We start from the raw sequence: 22,613 nt of genomic DNA, 5'->3' as shown, positions 1-22,613 counted from the left end.
GATCCTTGCAGCTGTGTTCACTGTCCGCTGGAGGGTCTTGCGGTCTGCTGCAGTACAGTTCCCGTACCAGACAGTGATGCAGCTGGTCAGCACACTCTCAATGGTGCCCCTGTAGAAAGTGGTGAGGATGGGTGCAGGGAGACTTGCTCTTTTCAGCCGGCGGAGAAAGTGTAGGCGCTGTTGTGCCTTCTTGGAGAGTGACATGGTGTTGGTGGTCCAGGTGAGATCCTCTGTGATGTGCACCCCCAGGAATTTAGTGCTGCTGACTCTCTCCACAGTCGAGCTGTCGATGGTCAGTGGGGGTGATCACGGAGTTTCTCCTGAAGTCCATCACAACCTCCTTTGTCTTACTCACATTGAGGGACAGGTTGTTAGTGCCACACCATTCAGCCAGCTGTGCCACTTCCTCTCTGTAGTGCGTTTCATCGTTGTTGCTGATGAGACCTACCACTGTTGTGTCGTCAGCAAACTTGATGATGTGGTTGGAGCTGGACTTGGCAGTGCAGTCGTGGGTCAGCAGCGTGAAGAGCAGCGGGCTGAGCACACAGCCTTGTGGGGCACCTGTGTTCAGTGTGGTAGTGCTCGAGGTGTTGTGGCCGACACGGACTGACTGAGGTCTTCGGTTAGAAAGTCCAGGATCCAATTGCAGAGGGAATTGTTAAGGCCCAGCAGGTTGAGTTTATTTATGAGCTGTTGTGGGATTATTGTGTTGAATGCTGAGCTGAAGTCGATGAACAGCATTCTAACGTAGGAGTCTTTATTTTCTAGGTGGGTAAGAGCTAGGTGGAGGGTGGAGGAAATTGCATCGTCCGTAGAGTGGTTCGGACGGTATGCAAACTGGAGCGGGTCGAGTGTGTTGGGAGGCTGGTTTTGATGTTGTGCATGACTAACCTCTCAAAGCACTTCATTATGATTGGAGTCAGTGCTATGGGACGGTAGTCATTTAGACAGGACACAGGTGATTTCTTTGGTACCGGTATGATTGTTGTGGATTTGAGACATGTGGGGACGACTGCCTGGCTCAGCGAGGTGTTGAAGATATCTGTTAGGACATCTGTCAGCTGTGCAGCACAGTCTTTCAGTACACGGCCAGGTATGTTGTCGGGACCCGCAGCCTTGCGTGGGTTGATCCTAGATAGGGACTTCCTTACGCCGGCTGGAGACAGACAGAGCGCCTGGTCATTGGGAGGTGTGGGCAGTTTTGTGCAGGTGTGTCATTCTGCATTTCAAACCGTGAGTAAAAGTGGTTGAGTGTATCTGGGAGGGATGTGTCGTCATCACAGGCCTGTGGCGGGGGCTTGTAGTCTGTGATGGTCTGAATAGCTTGCCACAGGCTCCGTGTGTCACTGCTGTCTGTGAAGTGATTTTTGATTTTTTGAGCATATGACCGTTTTGCATTTTTGATGCTGCGGGACAGATTGGCTCTTGCCGTTTTGAGGGCTGCTTTATCTCCTGATCTGAATGCTTCATCTCTGGTCTTTAGCAGCCCACGAACCTCATCTGTCATCCATGGCTTCTGGTTGGCGCGTGTGGTGATGGTCTTGGTGACTGTCACATCATCAGTGCACTTTTGGATGTAAGCAGTCACTGTTTCAGTGTACTCCTGCAGGTCTGTGTGGTTGTTGTAGGTGGCCGCCTCTTTAAACATGTTCCAGTCTGTGTCCTGGAAGCAGTCCTGCAGTGCTGAGGTGGCATTGTCTGGCCATACCTTGATCTGTTTGTGAACCGGTTTGGCCAGTTTCAGAAGTGGTCTGTATGCTGGGATTAGCATAACAGAGATGTGGTCGGAGTACCCGAGGTGGGGGCGGGGTTCAGCTTTGTATGCGCTCTTAACTGTTGTGTAAACAAAGTCCAGTGTGTTATTTCCCCTTGTTGCAAAGTTCACATGTTGGTAGAACTTTGGCAAAACTGTCTTTAAGTTTGCGTGGTTGAAGTCACCGGCTATGATGAAAAAGCCGTCGGGGTTATTTGTTTGTTGTTCGCTGATGGCGCTGTACAGCTCATGAGCGCGTCCTTTGCGTTTGCGCACGGGGATGTATACGCGACAATAACAATGGCCGTGAAATCCCGCGGCTGATAGAACGGTCGACACTTCACAAACATAAACTCCACCAGCGATGAACAGTGTTTTGTCACTACCCCAGCATTGTTACACCATTCTTTGTTGACGTACACACACAAGCCACCGCCGCGAGTCTTACCAGACAGTGATGAATCTCTGTCCGCGGTAGCAAGTTAGTCCGATGCAGCTGAATGGCGGAGTCCGGGATGTTGTCCTTCAGCCATGTTTCAGTGAAAACAAACACACAACAATCCCTTGTCTCACGCTGTGTTGATCGACTGAGTTGAATTAAGTCCAGTTTGTTTTCCAGAGAGCGAACGTTTGAGAGCATGAGTGTTGGAAGAGCCGGTCTTGTGGGGTTTTCCCTCAGCCTAGCTCAGATACCTCCGCTTACGCGCTTCCGTCCTCTCTCACACCGCTTGACGCCGCCTTGTGTGGGTAGCGACAGTAGGCGAGCCGCGGTCTCGAGGTCCGGCTTCAGCAGTAAACAGAGGCCTCGTAGCTTCTCAGTAGCCGGCGAGTTGGTCTTTGTATGCGTTGCCGATATCCAAAAGTCTTTGGCGAACATATATGAGTTTAGGAGTGATTTCCTTATGAACTAGCGGTAAATTTACACTATTTGGAGACGAACAGACGACATTAAAAGACAAAAAAGCACCGTCTTTGGGACCTGGAGCAGCCGCTGCGTCTGATCGCGCCGCCATCTTGGATCCATTTCGCGTGCCTTTCTTGTGCAAGAAGGCAAGGCAAGGCAAGGCAAGTTTATTTATATAGCACATTTCATACACAATGGTAATTTAAAGTGCTTTACATAAAAGGAAGTGAAATAGTCATTAAAAATAATAAGAAATTAAAAATAATAAAAATCACAACAATAAAAACAAAGTGATTTAAAAATTGATTTTAAAAGAATTTAAAACATTTAATAGAAAGTGATTATACATAGTGCAATCAGTTCTGACGTAGCACAGTGCTCATTCAACAAATGCACAGCTAAACAGATGAGTTTTGAGTCTGGATTTAAAAGTGGCTAATGTTTTAGCACATCTGATCTCTTCTGGAAGCTGTGGGCGGCATAATAGCTGAAAGCGGACTCCCCTTGTTTTGTGTGAACCCTTGGTATTTCTAACTGACTCAATCCTAATGATCTGAGTGGTCTGTTAGGTTTATATTCAGTGAGCATATCTCCAATGTATTTAGGTCCTAGGCCATTTAGAGATTTATAAACGAGTAAAAGTACTTTAAAATCAATCCTAAATGTAACTGGAAGCCAGTGTAAGGACCTGAGTACTGGTGTAATATGCTCAAATTTTCTGGTTCTAGTCAGAATCCTGGCAGCAGCGTTCTGGATGAGCTGCAGCTGTCTAATGGTCTTCTTTGGAAGGCCGGTGAGGAGACCATTACAATAATCCACCCTGCTGGTGATAAAGGCATGAACCAGTTTCTCCAAATCTTGACTGGACACAAGACATCTAATTCTTGCAATGTTTTTGAGATGATAGTATGCTGATTTAGTGACTGCTTTGACATGACTACTAAAACTAAGGTCTGTCTCCAGAAACACCCCAAGATTTTTGACTTGATTTTTAGTTGACTGACCCCTAGAGTCAAGGTATGCATTCACCTTGATAACTTCATCTTTGTTTCCAAATGCAATGACTTCAGTTTTCTCCTTATTTAACTGAAGAAAGTGCTGGGACATCCAACAGTTTATTTCATCAATGCATTGGCAGAGGGAGTCAATGGGGCTGTAGTCATTTGGAGATAAGGCTAGGTAAATCTGCGTATCATCAGCATAGCTGTGATAGGCAATTTGGTTCTTTCTCATTATTTGACTTAGTGGGAGCATATACAGGCTAAACAAGAGCGGTGCAAGAATTGAGCCTTGTGGGACTCCGCATGTCATGGACGTCCACTTAGACTTATGCTCTCCTATACTCACATAATAACCTCTCCCTTCTAAGTATGACCTGAACCATTTGAGTACCATCCCAGAAAGCCCGATCCAGTTTTCCAGTCTCTCTAGAAGTATGTTATGATCAACCGTATCAAACGCAGCACTAAGATCTAGTAGTACCAGAACTGATATTTTGCCTGAATCAGAATTGAAGCGAATATCATTTATTATCTTAATGAGTGCTGTCTCTGTGCTATGATGTGCTCGGAAACCAGATTGAAAATTGTCCAGGTATCCATTTAAGTTTAAGTAGTTGTTCAGCTGATTAAAAACTACCTTTTCAATAATCTTACCTATGAACGGAAGATTTGATATTGGTCTATAGTTGTTCAACATTGTGTTATCAAGATTGCGCTTTTTCAGAAGGGGCTTAACAACTGCAGTTTTCAGGGAGTTTAGAAAAGTCCCAGAAAGAAGTGAAGCGTTCACCACTTCTAAGAGATCTGCTTCTAAACAGTTAAGCACACTTTTGAAAAAAGATGTGGGAAGTGTGTCAAGATAGCATGTTGATGATTTAAGGTGCTGTACTATTTCTTTCAAAATTTTGCAATCAATTGCTTCAAAAACAGACATAGTCACTTCTTTTTGAAATTGCGGTCGAATCTGTGTGACCTCTGCAAAAGTAGATATGCCAATCTCCTTTCTGATATTATTGATCTTCTCAGAAAAGAAGGAAGCAAACTCGTTGCATTTACTGTCGGAGAGCATTTCACTGGGAATCTGACTTGGGGGGTTTGTCAGTCTCTCCACAGTAGCAAAAAGAGTGCGAGAGTTGTTTAAGTTACTGTTTATAAGGTTTGAGAAGAAGGTCTGTCTAGCTGTGGCTAGTTCCACATTGAAAGCATGAAGGCTGTCTTTATAGATGCTATAGTGAATTTCAAGTTTTGACTTCCGCCACATCCACTCAGCTTTTCTGCATTGTCTTTTCATACTCTGAACTGCTGTTGATTTTCTCCATGGTGATTTTTGTCTGCCATTCTTCTTGCAGACCCTTGTCGGAGCAATATCATCAATAACATTCTTAACTTTTGAGTTAAAAGAATCCAGGAGAAGATCAACAGAGTCTGCAGAAATGCTTGGTGTTAAAGATATAGCCTTCATAAATAGCCCACTAGTGTTCTCATTAATGCATCTCTTTCTGACAGAGACAGAGACAGATCTAGATTCAGTGGTAACAGAGATCAATATATCAAAGAAAATACAGAAGTGATCAGATAGTGCTACATCCTTAACAACAATGGATGAAATGTTTAGACCTCTACTGATGAGTAAATCTAGAGTGTGTCCACGATTGTGTGTGGGTTCATGCACATGCTGGATCAGATCAAAAGTGTTTAAAACAGTAATAATTTCTTTTGCAGTTTTGATTTCTGCATTATCTATGTGAATATTAAAATCCCCTGCAATAGTAAAACAGTCAAACTCTGAGGAAATCATTGATAACAGTTCTGTGAACTCTTCAACAAAGGCTGGAGAGTATTTTGGAGGCCTGTAAATAATGATAAACAGAATGCGTGGAGCACCTTTCAGCACAATACCTAGGTATTCAAAAGACAAATACTGACCAAATGACACTTGCTTGCATTGATAAACATCTTTAAATAGAGCAGCTACACCTCCACCTCTCCTAACAGTCCTGCAGACACTTGTAAAGTTAAAGTTAGGAGGGGCTGTTTCATTGAGGACTGTTGCACTGCAGCTGTCTTCAAGCCATGTTTCATTTAGAAACATAAAATCCAGGTTGTTTGTGGTTATAAAATCATTGATCAGAAATGATTTATTTTTTAGTGAGCGAATGTTTAAAAATGCTAACTTGATGGAATTACATTTTGTCTCTACAGCAATCTTAGATTGACGCATTACAGGCCGCAGATTAGATGGGTCAGCCGTACGGCTTGAGAAGGCCTTAGACTTTCTATCACGTGATAAAACAGAAATATAGAAGGCTACAGGCACACTGGGTTCCCGCTTGTTCTGTGAACATTTGTGAGTGTTGCTGCTAATATAGCGGGGACCCGACACATATCACTGAGAGCTGTTATCAGTTGTTTCTGGTTCACCTACAGCCGATGGAGGAGGGTTTTGGCCCTGTCGTTGTGGCAGCGGTCGGAGAGCTCTCACAGGAGGAGGAGGGAGAGCTGGGCCTGCTGTCTTTGGTGGTTGTGGGGCCCGCCGTTTTTTAGTTGATATCTGGGGGCTTGCAGCGAACGAGTGGGAGAGTTTGGTCCCAGCATACACCAGTTCCTCCATCTCTGGCTCTGGTGTTTCCGGTGGCTGAGATATGTTGTCCTGGCTTCCCTGGCTGTTTTCCAGATAGTTGTCCTTGGGTGCTCAGTCTTGGAGCTGTTGTAGTACGTCACAGTCTGTCTGTGAAGAGCTCGTTGGGCAGGGCTCAGCCGGGATAGTTTCCATGAGGAAAGTTTGTTTTGGCTGTGTGGTGTTATCAGTGTCCTTGTGGGATGTGTCAACCACAAGATGACTCTGAGGCTGACATGAAGTCCTATGGTCACTCATATTCTGTCCAGGTGTGTGTGTGCCATTGAGGCCGAGTGGATTTGCACACACCACTGAAGGATGACGGAGGGAGAAATAGATATTGTCCTTTAGCACTCTCGCACCAAGTTTGTTTGGGTGGAAGCCGTCCAGTTTAAACAGTTGTCTATGGCCCCAGAAAATATTGAAGTTGTCGATGAAGTTGACTCCTTTTGTACTGCAGGTTCTTTGTAGCCATGTATTCAGCCCAAGCAGCCGTGAAAACATGTTAGTTCCTCTTGCTGGGAGTGGTCCACTGATGAACGACTGAACTTCAAGTCTTTGAAGTGTTTCAAAGAGTTCACTGAAATCCTTCTTAAGCAGTTCTGACTGCTCTTTCCGAATATCGTTCTTCCCCACATGGATGATGATTTGATTTGCAGTCTTGTGCTTCATCAGAATGTTCCGAAGTTCCTTGTTCACATCAGAGACGGTTGCTTGAGGAAAGCAGCATGTAGTTGTAGTCCTGCTACTGATGTCTCTGATAATAGAGTCACCTACTATCAGAGTCCTGGGCTCGGCTGCGCTCTAAGCTGAGTGCCGCTGTCTGCTTGACATCGAGCGTCTGTTAGTAGCGATGTTAGCTGCTGGCTGATACGATCCATGTTTTGTCACATTTGGGGATTCCTCACCCACATTCATTAATGCTTCAAATCTGTTCTCAAGATGTATAGGGGGTTGTAAAATGCCAGTGTTTACAAGTCTTTTCATAGCCGTATCTGGGGTAGAGGATGCTACCGCAGCAATACGAGATACTCGTGACAATCTGATGTCTCGAGTGCCTTTGGCTCTCGCTCCCTGTTTGTGCCATCGATTAGTCTGTCGATCAGCTTGTTCTTCTACACTTTGCATAAGCTGTTGAGATTCACTAGATTCATAGGACTCACCGGCTGTATGCTGCGGGGGTCCGTGATGACGATCTGCTGTGTGTTCCACCTGTTTTGGAGGTCCAGCAAGTAACTTTGTTTCAAGAACCGCAATCCTTTGTAGAAGTCTGTGGCAGTTCATGCAGCAAGTAGATTCCCCAAGGGGCATTTTCTTTCCCGTCTGTTTGAATGTAGGCAGCTGTGTTTTCCCGTCTCCGGAATGTAAACTGCTGGTAGTGGTAGGCAAAGAGTCTTCCTTTTCTAAAAACTGTGTTGTTTGAGCACTGTGCTGATATGCTGAAGTTAAAATCTTAGAGAAATCTGAGAAAAGTGCATAAAAAGCGAAGCGCAGAGCAATAAGCAGGAGCGTCCGAACAGTAGCGAAGCCGGAAGCAAAAGCGAAAAGAAGCAAAAGAAGCCAGTGATGCAGCCACAGTCCTAAACGAAAACTGAAACTGTTGTTAGCAATTACCAGAAGATGCATAACTGATAATAAATTGTATCACTGATAAGAATGGATGCGCATATATGTCTGTCGATTGGCCACTTACCGGTGACATTTACACCTAGGACGATCGAGAACACAAATGGCTGGGTATAACGCACTCAAAACATTTACCACATCAGATATTCGCGAACAAAAGCTAGTTGGTGAACAATTTTACCATTTGAAAAAATATAGTCTAAACAATCCAAAATGTAAAATAAATAAATAAATACATACATAAAACCATGGTTAATTTTTGAAAGAGATATCTATTGCATTTATGTTTATATCGGCATATAGAATTACATATATTTTATTGTATATATGCATAATTATATATATATATATATATATATATATATATATATAGTTATATACGCGCATTGTACAACATTCAAAACTATAAGTGGCCTGTAAGGAGATATTTCATATTTCAACCAGTTTTACTCTGAATAGCTGATTTTAGTCTGACAATAGCCTCTTTGGAAATTTTGATATAAAATAGGCTATAGCTAAGCAACATTTTAACTCATGAAGGCAATAATAAAAAGACTTACTCGTCAGGAATTATATCCTCCGCTGGGAACAGACGCTCTTCAAAATGCAAACGTTTGTCATCTGAGTCGCGTTCTTCCTCTGAGGAGAAAGTAAACTCTTCGTCACTGTCCAGATCCATCCGAAGTGCTTCTTCACCCATGTAGCGTGCCATCATCCAAAGGCGCATAAAAAGTAAGTAATTCTATGATGAAGCTTGACGTTTTATGCCATTTCTCGGGGGTGTGTACGTGACCTGGCTCACCTCAGTTCATTTACATATGAACAGCGCGCTCAGTGGGAGGCGGGATCACATTAGCTGTAATGAGGCGATACAGGAGAAACCGGACCACTCCTTACTTTCATACGGATTACATAAAAAGAGATGATTTGTTTTCGACTTAAATTAACCAATTTAAAAGTAGACATTTCAAGATTTCTATACATTTATCTTGTCTTTGAGGCAAATATTCGCTGAGATTCGGGTGGTTTTATTTATGTGTCTGTGAAGAGAGGTGACAGAGACAGAGATGGCAGAGAACGCACCCTGTTATTTTCGTTATTCTACAAAAGCACAGCATTTTGTTGTTATTATGAGTGTATACAAATAAAAGTAGACCATTTACAGATTCGATTGATGTATTGCTCTTATCTGTACTATCAAAACTGAAAGTGTAATTTAAGTTATTTTCGGCGTTATCAGGAGATTATGCCACAAAACGCGTATATGCGTTTGTCGACCCCATAGGGTTAACCCACAGACGTGACCAACACAATGAACGGCCAAAGACAAAGCAAACATGGTGACAATACATACACTACCAGTTAAATTATTTAAACAGTAAGATTTGTAATGTTTTTTTTTTTAAGAAGTGTCTTCAGCTCATTTATTTGATCCAAAGTACAGCAAAAACAGTACATTATATTTATTATAATATATAGGCCTACATATTGTTACTATTCAAAATAAATAAATAAAGCACCCCCCCACACACTATAATTAATAAATAAATTAGTGAGCATGTTGATAGTCTTATCAGGAGCAACTATATTATTACATTAGCAATCACCAATATTGCCCACGTGATTTTATAACATAGATGCACACATGCTTTGCATGTATTATCATACAATACAAAAACAACATTTTATAACTGAGAAACTAAATTATTATTGTTAAGCTCATTATAAAAATTTTTGAGCAGGTATTTGCAAACAGAGTAGACTACTTCACAGTAAAGATTGGTCTAAACTTTCTTAGACATTACTTTTATATCATTGTTTATAGAACATATAACTATCCTCACGTCGTGCAACATTTAAATGCAATGAAAGGTTGCCTATCATATTTCAAAATGTTGCACTCGATTTAACACATTTTATTCTGGAGTTATAGTTTGGGAAAAGTTCACCTAGTAAATGGGTTCAACTTTGTCACAACAACACATTATCGAATGCCAATAAGAAACATTACTTACTCGGTATAAAATATCTTCTCCTCCGCCGGCTCCAGCTGCGTTCGTGTTCGGTTTGTGAGGTAAACAAAGCTTTTTCCTCTCAGTGCGTTTCTGAGGTAAATACAAGGCTTATTCCTCACAGCGTGTTCTTCCAAAACTGAAAAGTATCCAAGATGAACACGTTGCTGCTTTGTTTGCGGTGGTGGGTGCGTTTACATGCCGCGTGGCTTGCGTGGAGGTTTGTAATAACAATAGCACGAGCAGCGCGTGGGCGTGACCTAATTAGAGATAATGAGACCAGACGGAAAAACTGGACATGTCCTTGGTTTCATACGGATTACTTTATCACAGAATATTTGTTTTCGTTAAGACTTACTTCATTTAACAGTAGACATGTCAAGCTTTCTATAGATATATTTATCATGTCTCTGTGTGAAGTATTTGCTGAGTTACAGTTCATTTTAGTGACGTGTTTCAAAAAGCAGTTCACGGAGACGGAGAAGACAGAGAGCGCACCCTGTTTGTTCTCTTTATTCTTCAAAAGTACAAAGTTTAGTTGTTATTATGAGTGTATACAAATAAAAGTAGACCCCTTACACATTCGAATGGTGTATTGCTCTTATCTGTACGATCAAAAATGGCAGAGTAATTCAAGCTCATTTCGGCCTTATCAGGAAAATCTGCCTCAAAACGCGTATACGTGTTAGTCGACCCCAGAGGGTTAAGATACTGAAAAAAACATGTCAGGGCATGTCAAAACTTCTCCAGGGCCCCAAAACACCCTCAGACCCCAGAGGGTTAAAAATGCTTATGTACAGCATGCATATACAGGGGGAGGGGAGGGTATTGGCACAGTGGTCAACTAGAAAAATTAAAAATGGCACGTCATGCCGAAAAGGTTGCCGACCCCTGTTGTAATGCAAGAACACATACTGTGTGAACATCATGTAGATCAGGCATTTAATGTGTCATATGTTTAGATGTATTCGCTACTGCTCTAAATAAAGACTCCAGTGAATAAAATCTCTAAAGATGTTTTATTAATGCTGAAGGAAATGCTTTATTTTTCAGCTTATCTAAAGGTGACAGTTGAGTTGTGTGTCGTTGTATGTCCAAATGCAGAACTGAACATATTTGAGGAAACAGAAGATCACTGGCTCTAAAATGGAGAGAGTGAGAGAGGAGGATGATGTTGACTATCAGAACAAGAGATCATCATCTCCAGAGCCCAGCTGTTTGTCTATGAGGAGTGACAGATCCATGCCAACAACCCCTAACTTCAGTCTTGGATCAGTGACCTTTAACCCTAGGTGAGATGATAATCATTGCTGGAGACAAGAGACAGTATTTAAACATCAGTGATGAAGTTGTGACCTCTGACCCTATGCGAATACAAACATGCAGCTGATTGAACTGCTGAAGTAAAACGAGTCACTTACACAGAATGAACCATATTTGAAATCAGTGTCTCCTTTAACAAACGACTCCATAACTGAGTGCACATTATTTACCTATATTTTGATCCTCATCACAAATGTGTTTGTTCCATCATAGAGCGCTCTCACCTGAATATGAGCCAGATTCACCCATCATTGTCATCAGCTGTGTGTCCTTTAACAGGGTTTTTGTGAATCTGTTTTCAGTTTTCTGCAGTTCGGAGCTTTTCAGTCTGAGATAATTTCTGTATTATAATAGTCTGGGTCTGTATTAAAGGGGTCATGGGATGCCCATTTCGCACAAGTTGAAATGATTCTTTAGGGTCTTAATTAAAAGTCTAGAACATACTTTGGTTAAAATTTCTCAACGGTAGTGTAAAAAAACACCTCTTTAAACCTGTCAAAATCAGCTCTGTTTTTAGCAAGCCATTATAGTCCATGTCCCTTTAAATACTAATGAGCTCTGCTGACCCCGCCCCTCTCTTCTGTGGGATGACGAGCAGTACTGTTTACTTTAGCCGCAAAACTGCTAACTAGTACATTAGTAGGAAAGGCGATTTGCAAAGATTCATAAAAAAACCCTTATACTCACTTCTTCTGTTGGTGAGGTTGGATCATGAATGATTCACATGAACACAGACGCATTTAGGCAGATTGGGGATCAGTGCATTCACTTCAAAGTGAAAGTAACGTTAATCCTCTGCGTCTTCAGTGGCTCAGATGTCGGGAGTAAATGACGACTGCTATATTCATTATTACATCCAACAACAAAAGGCCTCAATCGCTTAATCGGAGACATTCTTGTTTTTCCCTGCACCGGAGTCGACACAATGGGGGTCGGACTGTTTACAGTTCACTCAGCTCACTCAGGGCAGGTCTAAGGTAAGACGGGCTTGTCAATCAACTATCGTGGGAGCGATCTGTGCAGAACTACGTAATTCTGACAGGAATCCCAGAACAGCCTGATTTGAGAAAGGGGATTTTAAAATAGGGATTTAAAAAAACAAACACTGGGTGGATTTTTATCATTATAGGATGGATATGTACACACACTTCCAACACACATTTATGAAAAGTGAATTTTGCATCTGATGACCCCTTTTTAAAGTGGTTTATTGTGTCTCGGCTTGTTCAGAGAATGATGTGTGGATTTACTAGAAGAACATTCAGCTCAAACTCATTCATTGATTGTGTTGTTGCTCTTGTTTCTGCTGTATGGATAGAGATAATCAGACTGGAGACCTGCAGCGGGATTCCCACCAACCAGATGAACAATTACAGAGAGTCAAAGACCAGCACAAAACCAGTATGAAGAGCAAGTATGAGAGATTATTTGAGGGACTGAAACTCCGGGAAAATGAAACCCTCCTGAACAGGATCTACACACAGCTTTACATCATAGAGGGAGAGACTGAAGGAGTGAATGAAGAACATGAGGTTTTACAGATGGAGAAAACAGCCAGAACACAAGACACTCCAATCTACTGCAATGACATCTTTAAACCCTTACATGAACCAGGATGTGAGGAGAAAGACCAGACCAAGACTTCTTCTGTTCTTACTAAAGGCATCGCTGGAATCGGAAAAACTGTCTCTGTGCAGAAGTTCATTCTGGACTGGGCCGAGGGAAAAGCTAATCAGGATGTAGATTTCATGTTTGTGCTTCCATTTCGAGAGCTGAACTTGATCCGAGATCATCAATACAGTCTTCACAGACTTCTGCTGGACTTTCACCCTGAACTTCAAGATCGGGATTCAAAGATTTACGAGGAGTGTAAAGTTGTGTTCATCTTTGATGGTCTGGACGAAAGCAGAATCACACTGTTTTCTGATGCTCAGAAAGTTTGTGATGTGACTGAGACTTCATCAGTGGGTGTGTTGATGTCAAACCTCATGAAAGGAGAGCTTCTTCCCTCTGCTCTCATCTGGATCACCTCCAGACCAGCAGCAGCCAGTCAGATCCCCTCCCAATACATCAGCCGTCTGACAGAAATTCAGGGATTCAATGAGCCTCAGAAGGAGGAATATTTCAGGAAGAGAATCAGTGACCAGCATCAAGCCAGCAGAATCATCTCACACATCAGAAGAGCAAGAAGCCTCCACACCATGTGTCACATACCAGTCTTCTGTTGGATCTCATCCACTGTGCTTCAGAAGCTCCTGGAAGAAGATCTGAGTGCAGAAATCCCTGAAACTCTGACTGAAATGTACATCCACTTCCTGCTGACTCAGATCAACATGAGGAACCAGAAGTTTGAAAAGAGAGATCCAGAGAAACTCCTGCAGTCCAACAGAGAAGTGATTGTGAAACTTGCTGAAGTGGCTTTCAAACAGCTGATGAAGGGCAATGTGATGTTCTATGAGGATGACCTGATTGAAAGCGGCATAGATGTCACTGACGCCTCCGTTAATTCTGGGATTTGCACTGAGATCTTTAAGGAGGAATCAGTGATTCATCAGAGCAAAGTCTACAGCTTCATTCATCTGAGCATTCAAGAGTTTCTCGCTGCGTTTTACTGGTTTCACTGCTGTACATGCAGTACTCTCACAGTGCTTGAATATTTTGAACCATTGTATAATTTGCTTAAAGGTGCAGTAGATAAAGCTCTTCTGAGTAAAACTGGACATCTTGATCTTTTCCTGCGATTTCTGTTGGGGATCTCACTGGGGTCCAATCAGAGACTCTTACAGGATCTACTGACACACACGGTGGACACCTCACAAACCATCAAGAAAATCACACAGTACATTAAAGCTAAAATTAAACAGGATGATCTCTCAGCTGAAAGGTCCATAAATCTGTTTCTGTGTCTTCTTGAAGTGAATGATCAGACTCTGTACAGAGAGATTGAGGTGTTTGTGAGATCAAACAAACACTCAGAGAAGAAACTCTCTGTTGCCCACTGTTCAGCAATAGCCTACATGCTTCAGATGTCAGAGAAGGTGATGGATGAGTTTGATCTGAAGAAATACAACACAACACAGGAGGGTAGAAGAAGACTCATTCCAGCTGTCAACAACTGTATAAAGGCTCTGTGAGTATTAAATCCATGTATTACAGTGAATAGACTGAAAGTGACTGAAAGTTTTTTTCTGAAAATTGTTATATTCTCTTTCAGACTTGCTAACTGTAATCTCACGGTTGAGTCCTGTAAAATTGTGTCTTCAGCTCCTCTGAGAGAGCTTGATGTGAGTAACAATGATCTACAGGATTCAGGAGTGAAGCTGATCTCTGATACTCTCAAGGACCCAAACTGTCAACTAGAAATACTGAGGTGTGTGAGTGTAAAAGTGTAGAGCACTATAGACTTTTAATAGGTTTACCAATTACTTAAAATCTTCAACAGGATAATGTTGTTAAGTGTTAATGTCTCCTTTTTTGTAGGTTATCAGGTTGTATGGTGACAGATGAGGGCTGTTATTATTTGGCTTCAGCTCTGAGTTCAAACCCTAAACACCTGAGAGAGCTGGACCTGAGCTACAATCACCCAGAACACTCAGCACCTCAGCTGCGCTCTTATCAAAATGATCCAGACAATGCACTGAATATACTCAAGTATGAACTCAACACTATGGCTGCATTTACACTGCATGGTTCAAGTGATCCAAATCCAATTTTTTCCCCCCCATGTGGCACAGATCAGATATGGCCCACAACCATGTAAGCAGGAAAAATAAATCACATAGATTCCGATAATCTTTGATTGGTTTCAGGCCTCATTCATATGTGGAAATAAATCAGATATGAATCGGATACGTGCATTTGCACCTACCGTGTAAGTGGACAGATCGGATGTTCCCCTGTAAATGCAACTCCTACGTCACTGAAAAGTGAATTTTTAAACATTTCGCAGAACAGTCATACCTGTAACAAATGAAACATCTCTATCCTACCCTATCATACAGAAAAGCATTACAAACTGCTAGATCTGATTACTTTTAATCTCTTTTAGAAGAAAACAAACATAACCCCAGGTATTTATTCAATACAGTGGCTAAATTAACGAAAAATAAAGCATCAACAGGCGTTGACATTTCCCAACAGCACAGCAGTAATGACTTTATAAACTACTTTACTTCCAAGATCGATACTATCAGAGATAAAATTGTAACCATGCCGCCGTCAGCTACAGTCTCGCATCAGATAGTGTGCTATAGATCCCCTGAGGAACAATTCCACTCATTCTCTACTATAGAAGAGGAAGAATTGTGTAAACTTGTTAATTCATCCAAACCAACAACATGTATGTTAGACCCTATTCCATCTAAGCTCCTAAACGTGGTGCTTCCAGAAGTCATAGATCCTCTTCTGACTATTAGTAATTTGTCATTGTCATTGGGATATGTTCCCAAAACCTTCAAATTGGCTGTTATCAAGCCTCTCATTAAAAAACCACAACTTGACCCCAAAGATCTAGTTAATTACAGACCGATCTCAAATCTCCCTTTTCTGTCAAAGATACTAGAAAAGGTAGTATCCTCACAATTATGTTCCTTCTTAGAGAGAAATGGTATCTGTGGGGCTTTCCAGTCAGGATTTAGACCGTATCATAGTTCTGAGACTGCTCTCATTAGAGTTACAAATGACCTGCTCTTATCATCTGATCGTGGTTGTAATTCTCTATTAGTGCTACTGGATCTTAGCACTGTGTTTGACACTATCGACCACAACATTCTTTTGAATAGACTAGAAAACTTTGTTGCCATTAGTGGAAGTGCATTGGCATGGTTCAAATCGTACTTATCTGACCGCCATCAATTCATAGCAGTGAATGAAGAGGTATCATATCGATCACAAGTGCAGTATGGAGTACCTCTAGGCTCAGTATGTCAGCCCTTGTGTCGTGTGTTTCCCGCCCTCTTGTGTCCATATATGGTTATTTTCCTGTCCTTGTTTAGTTTGATTAGTTAATATGATTTCGTTCAGCTGTGTGTGTTTGATTATCCTGTCTATTTTGTTCCAGTCTGTTCAGTTAGTTTTGGTCTGGTCTACTCGCTACTCCCAGTGTTCCTGTGTGTCTGCCTTGTATTGCCCTGCCTTGTCTGGATTAAAGACTGTTATATTTGAGTTTACTCCTAGTCTCGTGTCAATAGTTCCTCCCTGCTGTGTGCACCGTGACAAAAGACCAGACCTAACTGAAAGTAAGCGTGTTTTTTTAAGTTTTTGTTTGTTCCTGTTTGTTTTTCCCCGCGGCATGGAAGTCGCCGCTCGTCAGTTCATTTACATATGAACAGCGCGCTCAGTGGGGGGCGGGATCACATTAGCTGTAATGAGGCGATACAGGAGAAACCGCACCACTCCTTACTTTCATACGGATTACATAAAAAGAGATTATTTGTTTTCGACTTAAATTGGTTCATTTAATAGTAAAAAGGAGTTCGCAGAGACGGAGAAGACAGAGAGCGCACCCTGTTTGTTTTCTTTATTCTTCAAAAGCACAAAGTTTAGTTGTTATTATGAGTGTATACAAATAAAAGTAGACCCCTTACAGATTCGAATGGTGTATTGCTCTTATCTGTACGATCAAAAATGGCAGAGTAATTCAAGCTCATTTCGGCCTTATCAGGAAAATCTGCCTCAAAACGCGTATACACGTTTGTCGACCCCAGAGAGTTAATAGCAGCAGTCTTTTCCTTTTGGCAAAGTCCATAAAAGTTTGGGTGCTTCTTTTGCAGAAGGAGAGAAAAAGAGCACATTCCTTTGGAAGGCGGGAGACCAAAGCTGAGGTCGTGAGGTCATTAGGAGTATCACGTTGTGTGGCTCTGGTGATCTTCTTAGCTCAGACGAAGCTGCAAGTCAGTCATTTTTTTGTTTATCAGAAGGTAGTTTATGGTAAGCGGGGTCGCAGTATCGCGAACGCTCTGGTTCTGGAACCTCCAAAGAAGTAGTTCTTTGTTGTTAACCCCGTGCAGATCATTTCGCGGTCATTTCATCCTCAAACTTATCATGGTTTACGAGTCTCTCGAGGTGATAAGGAGTGTATGGCCGGACGCTAGTCAGAGAATTGTGGCGTTGTGTTGGTCATTTGTTAATTTTTACGACACAGCGTGGAGGGAGGAACTCAGTGGGATGTTCTGAGTTAAGATTATGTGTGTGCGTTCTTTTCGACCAGGTTATACAATGAAAACAGTCTTTAACCATTTCTATTATTCAAATCTGTTAAAGGATTGTTAGGCTGCATTAATTAGGTCAACCGGAACCAGGAACACTTTCCACTGGACTGATTTCACACGTGATTCAGAGTGCAGAAGTGTTCCCAAAGCGTTTGGACGCAGCGCAAGTTCCTGAAGTGGAACATAAAATTCACCATTTATCTTGTGGTGTAAAATCAGAACATATAAGTTTGAAGAGACAGTAAACTGTATATTATATCTGCCAATAAGTTTTCTTAAACTTATGACTGTTTGTCTGTTTTTAGTTTAGACTATGGAGGACTTTGCAGGGTCAAACCAGGACTGCAGAAATGTAGGTTTTTACTCTCACACATTTAGACCTTTTAAATGTTGTAATGTCTTACAGATGTTTTAATGCTGTAATTTTTCGTTCAGATTTCTGTGATCTCACTCTGGATCCGAACACAGTAAACACTGAACTCATAATGTCTGAAGAGAACAAAAAAGTCACACATGTGAAAGATCCTCAGCCGTATCCTGATCATCCAGAGAGATTTGAAGGTATTCCTCAGGTTCTGAGTAGAGAAAGTCTGACTGGACGCTGTTACTGGGAGGCTCAATGGGAAGTGTGGGCCCGTGTAGCAATGAGCTACAAAGGAACCAGCAGGAAAGAAGGCACTAATAGTATGTTTGGGCTTGATGACAAATCCTGGAGTCTTTTCTGCAACGCCAATGGATTTAACATTTGGCACAAGAATAAAACCAAAAACATACCTTTTAGATCTTCATCTAAAAAAGTAGGAGTTTATCTGGACTGGCCAGCCGGCACTCTGTCCTTCTACAGCATCTCTGACACTCACACACTCACACACTTACACACATTCAACACCACATTCACTGAACCTCTATATGCTGGATTTATGATGAATTTACTCAACTCCTCAGTGTCTCTGTGCAATTAAACATGCATGCACACGCACACACACACACACACACACACACACAGATTTTGTAGTATGATTGAAGTGGACTGTATTAAGTTTGGTACTGTACCTAGCTTTACTTAAGGTGTGTTGGACTGTATTAAAGTGAATGAATTGAAGTGATGATACCTGTTGTTAACAAGCTAAATAGTGTTTAGTGTTGCCTTTCATTGGGCTCTTAATGTTTTTTTAAATTTTTTTTTATTTTATTTTTTTCATTTTTGATATTGTGTGTTCATAAAGCGTATTTATTATGACACAATTACAAGTCAAAATCAAATGTTGTTGGTTACTTATTGATAGTAATATTGTCAGCATCATGAAGTAGCCTAAATCATTACTTTTTCAACTTTGTTTCGTCATATTGTGACCCTGTCTGGCTAAATCCAGGCGAATCCCACATTAAATCCTCTTGACAGTTCTCTCTCAACTGGTTCCATTGTTGTCAGCATTAAGTCTGAGAATGATTCTGTGGGCTATATAACACTTTTAATGGTCAAGAAATTAAAGGTGTCATAGAATGTATTGATAGAGTATTTTAAATTGCTTTCTGATATCTACATAGAAGGTATATATGGCACTGGAACATAACATTTATTTCCATGATGTTCCATTTTCACTGTTGTCCGCACTTGTTTCTTTACAATACCTGCAGAACTTCTGATGATTCAGCTGTGTAGGTTCGGCTGGCGGGTATATGCAAATGTTGGGGACGTCGTGATCCTGACTGATACGTCACAGTCGGTGTTATGTTCTGATTTGCCTGTTTTTCAGTGGTCTTTTTTATTCACGAGATTTACATAAGAAACAATGGTGTTTGAGGCTGACGGTATGTAATTTCCATGTACAGAACTGTAATTATTTTACTATGCTAAGGTAAATACAGTTTTCCATTCTATGGCACCTTTAACACTTTACATTAAGGTTCCCTTTATAAAGGGTTTATTAAGGTGTTCATAAATTACTAATAACTCATTTACAAATGCATTATAAATCACTGATAAACAGTTTTATATGCATGAATAAAAAGGTTGACCCGCAAATGAAGTTTGCTAAATTAAAAAAAAAAAGTTCTCTTTTTCCAAATGGCATGAGACTTTGTACGGCGGTCAACACTTTCTAGATCTACAAATAAAAAATAAAATTGGAATGATTTCTTGATTTTATGTTGGTGTGAAAAAAACAGTTGCACTTATGGTCTCAAAATGTAATTTTTTAACAAATTGTTGTTGTTTTTTTAAACAAATGTAATTTTACTCTGTTTATTAATGTTTTTACTCCACATTTGTGTAGTTTTTGGAAGACTTATGATATATTTTAAATTTATATAAATGAATTAAAAGACATTTTTATATAGGCTTTTATACAAAAAACAGCTTTTTATGTAAAATTCACTTCATAAAAGACCCACATTTCTAACTTTCATTCATGGGGATAACATGGATCATTTGACATGGTTTAGTGTAAAATTTTTGCCCATATTTTGGAAATTGCAGTTTCAAAATTAAAAAAATTATCATTTTTACCACTAGATAAGTGAGTGAGTGAAGTGACATACGGCCAAGTATGGTGACCCATACTCGGAATTTGTGCTCTGCATTTAACCCATCCAACGTGCAGTTGGGGGTTCGGTGCCTTGCTCAAGGGCACCTCAGTCGTGGTATTGAGGGTGGAGAATGCGCTGAACATTCACTCCCCCCACCTACAATTCCTGCCGGCCCGAGAATCAAACTCGCAACCTTTGGATTACAAGTCCGACTCTCTAACCATTAGGCTACGACTTCCCCAAGGAAGAACTAAAAGTAACACGATGAGCTGAAGTGGACAGACAGAGGAGTTTAGAAGGATCTGGTGACTTCCCCATGGATATCTTTTCACAAGTTTTCTTCAGTTGGATTCATATCTACATATTATGAAATCACAATTATAACAATAAAAATTATTTTTGTCAAAGTTTTGCATTTTTAGAACTGAAAAAAAAAAATTTCAATAATGTTACATTATGATTTGAATCAAGCCTCAACAAGATGTTACAAAGCGAAAGGTTGGAGTCTTTAGAGTTTATCATTTATTTCAATCATCTGTTTTTCATATAATTTTAAGTGTGTGTGTGTGCGTGCGTTCGTGTGCATTGTTGATGTGTCAGTGTCACGAATTTATCTTTGTGGTGGTTCTGCATTTTGGATTATTTTATTTGACAAATTATAAGAAAACAGTTTTTATGGTCTCACAAATTTATTTGTGTGTGTGTGTGTGTGTGTGTGCATTGTCGATGTGTCAGTGTCACCAATTTATTTTTGTGGTGGTTTTGCATTTTGGATTATTTTATTTGAAGAAACCCCGCATAGAAAATGGACAAAATTCATCCTCAAAATCAGAAACAACACAGAACACACATGGACATAAATGAAGTGGTACACTTCCAATATTGCAAAATGATCATGCTGTGAACACACAAACACAGAGGAATAAATTTGTGAGACTAAAAAACACACACACACACACACACACACTTTTAAAATTATATGAAACACAGATGATTGAAATAAATGATAAACTCTCTTTGTAACATCTTGTTGAGGCTTGATTCAAATCATAATGTAACATTATTGAAAAATAGATTTTTTTCAGTTCTAAAAATGCAAAACTTTGACAAAAATAATTTTTATTGTTATAATTGTGATTTCATAATATGTAGATATGAATCCAACTGAAGAAAACTTGTGAAAAGATATCTTTCAGTTGGTCAAATAGTAAATAGTGGAGCTCTGCAGCCATCTAGTGGTAAAAATGATAATTTTTTAATTTTGAAACTGCAATTTCCAAAATATGGGCAAAAATTTTACACTAAACCATGTCAAATGATCCATGTTATCCCCATGAATGAAAGTTAGAAATGTGGGTCTTTTATTAAGTGAAATTTACATAAAAAGCTGTTTTTTGTATAAAAACCTATATAAAAAATATTTTTTAATTTATTTATATAAATTTAAAAAAAATCATAAATCCTCCAAAAACTACACAAATGTGGAGTAAAAACATTAATAAACAGAGTAAAATTACATTGGTTTAAAAACAAAAACAAATGGAGACCGCACAAGGGTTAACTCACGTTATAAATGCTTAATAAATATATTTATTAATACTTACTTCACTCAAAACCAGATTCATGGGTCCGGTTGCATAAACATAGCCATTGTCTTAAGACTGCGTCTAAGTATTAGCCTGACCAACTCAAGTCGGTGGGGAAAGACTCTAATCTAGCCTTTTCAAATCATGTTTACAGTTTGTGTCTGTGTGTCAATGCCACAAAAGTCACCATGTCTCCTACCATTCCCATAAAAATAAAATAAATAAAAAACAGAATGTCAATTTTTTGCTCTAAAATTGCTGAAGACTACAGGAGGCTATAGTAGCATGTAGTGGCAACAGCATTCTTGCAAATAAATATTTATGACAAATAAATTGTTCCTGTCACTCATTAACATTGCTAATATTGTTTTGTTTTTTTATTAAAGGAGATGATTTGGACAGCACCCAAGTGGCACCTGTGGGAAGTGGCTCAGACACAGAGTCACAGAAAGGCACTGCAAGCAAGATAACCATGAACCATATACTGGAAAAACAATAATTAATACTTCAATATTAACACTGGAGGAAGTAAAACTAAAATTATAAATACAAAAACTGTAATTAGAGAAAACTAAGCTAACATTAGAGCTACAGAAACTTGGACATGAACTGTGGATCTCATTAACTGATATCCAAGAATTAATCAATAAACTACTTAATAATAGTTAAATGAAAGCAATGTTTGTATACAAATATCTTTAAGTGTATTTAATAGATTTGACATGTATTTAAGTGAATATTAAGGTAGTTCTGTTAAAGTGATTTTAAGATTATATTGTATTTCAGAAGTTACTGATCCTCTGTATGAAATTTTTGTAAATATTGGTTTGATTAATAAATTAAATGTGTCAAGTGCATTTCAAAATAGTTATTCTTTCAGTTTTCTCAATCAAACAGAGAAAATGTTTTCTACAATCATCTGTCGAATATAACGCCCAGATCCATCTTCATCTCCTGCCTCAGTGATCTCCAAAGCTGGTTCCTCAAGCATTTGATCTCTATTAAAAGCAAAGTGATCTTTTACTAGTATAATTTAAAATTATTGGGGAAATG

General features: G+C 40.0%; 1 protein-coding gene across 4 annotated transcripts in view; it reads left to right on the top strand.

Annotated features, from left to right (window-relative positions):
• The window catches only part of LOC131536643 (NACHT, LRR and PYD domains-containing protein 13-like), a 57,573-nt gene extending 35,178 nt beyond the window's left edge, over positions 1–22,395 (top strand). Inside the window, exons 2-8 of one of the 4 annotated variants that reach the window (XM_058769678.1) lie at positions 11,018–11,205; positions 12,555–14,366; positions 14,451–14,606; positions 14,717–14,992; positions 17,751–17,797; positions 17,881–18,006; positions 21,947–22,395. In XM_058769678.1, coding sequence (XP_058625661.1) covers positions 11,060–11,205; positions 12,555–14,366; positions 14,451–14,606; positions 14,717–14,992; positions 17,751–17,797; positions 17,881–18,006; positions 21,947–22,059 — 2,676 coding nt within the window. In that variant the 5' untranslated portion in view covers positions 11,018–11,059 and the 3' untranslated portion in view covers positions 22,060–22,395. Of the gene's footprint in view, positions 1–11,017; positions 11,206–12,554; positions 14,367–14,450; positions 14,607–14,716; positions 14,993–17,750; positions 17,798–17,880; positions 19,854–21,946 lie in introns of those variants that run through there. The other 3 variants (XM_058769675.1, XM_058769676.1, XM_058769677.1) reach the window with 3 other exon arrangements.
• Positions 22,396–22,613: the final 218 nt, after the last annotated feature.

Source organism: Onychostoma macrolepis, chromosome 03 (assembly GCF_012432095.1).
Source record: "Onychostoma macrolepis isolate SWU-2019 chromosome 03, ASM1243209v1, whole genome shotgun sequence".
Taxonomy (NCBI): domain Eukaryota; kingdom Metazoa; phylum Chordata; class Actinopteri; order Cypriniformes; family Cyprinidae; genus Onychostoma; species Onychostoma macrolepis.
The sequence above is the reverse complement of the archived record's forward strand: the minus strand, read 5'-3'. Positions and strand labels throughout refer to the sequence as shown.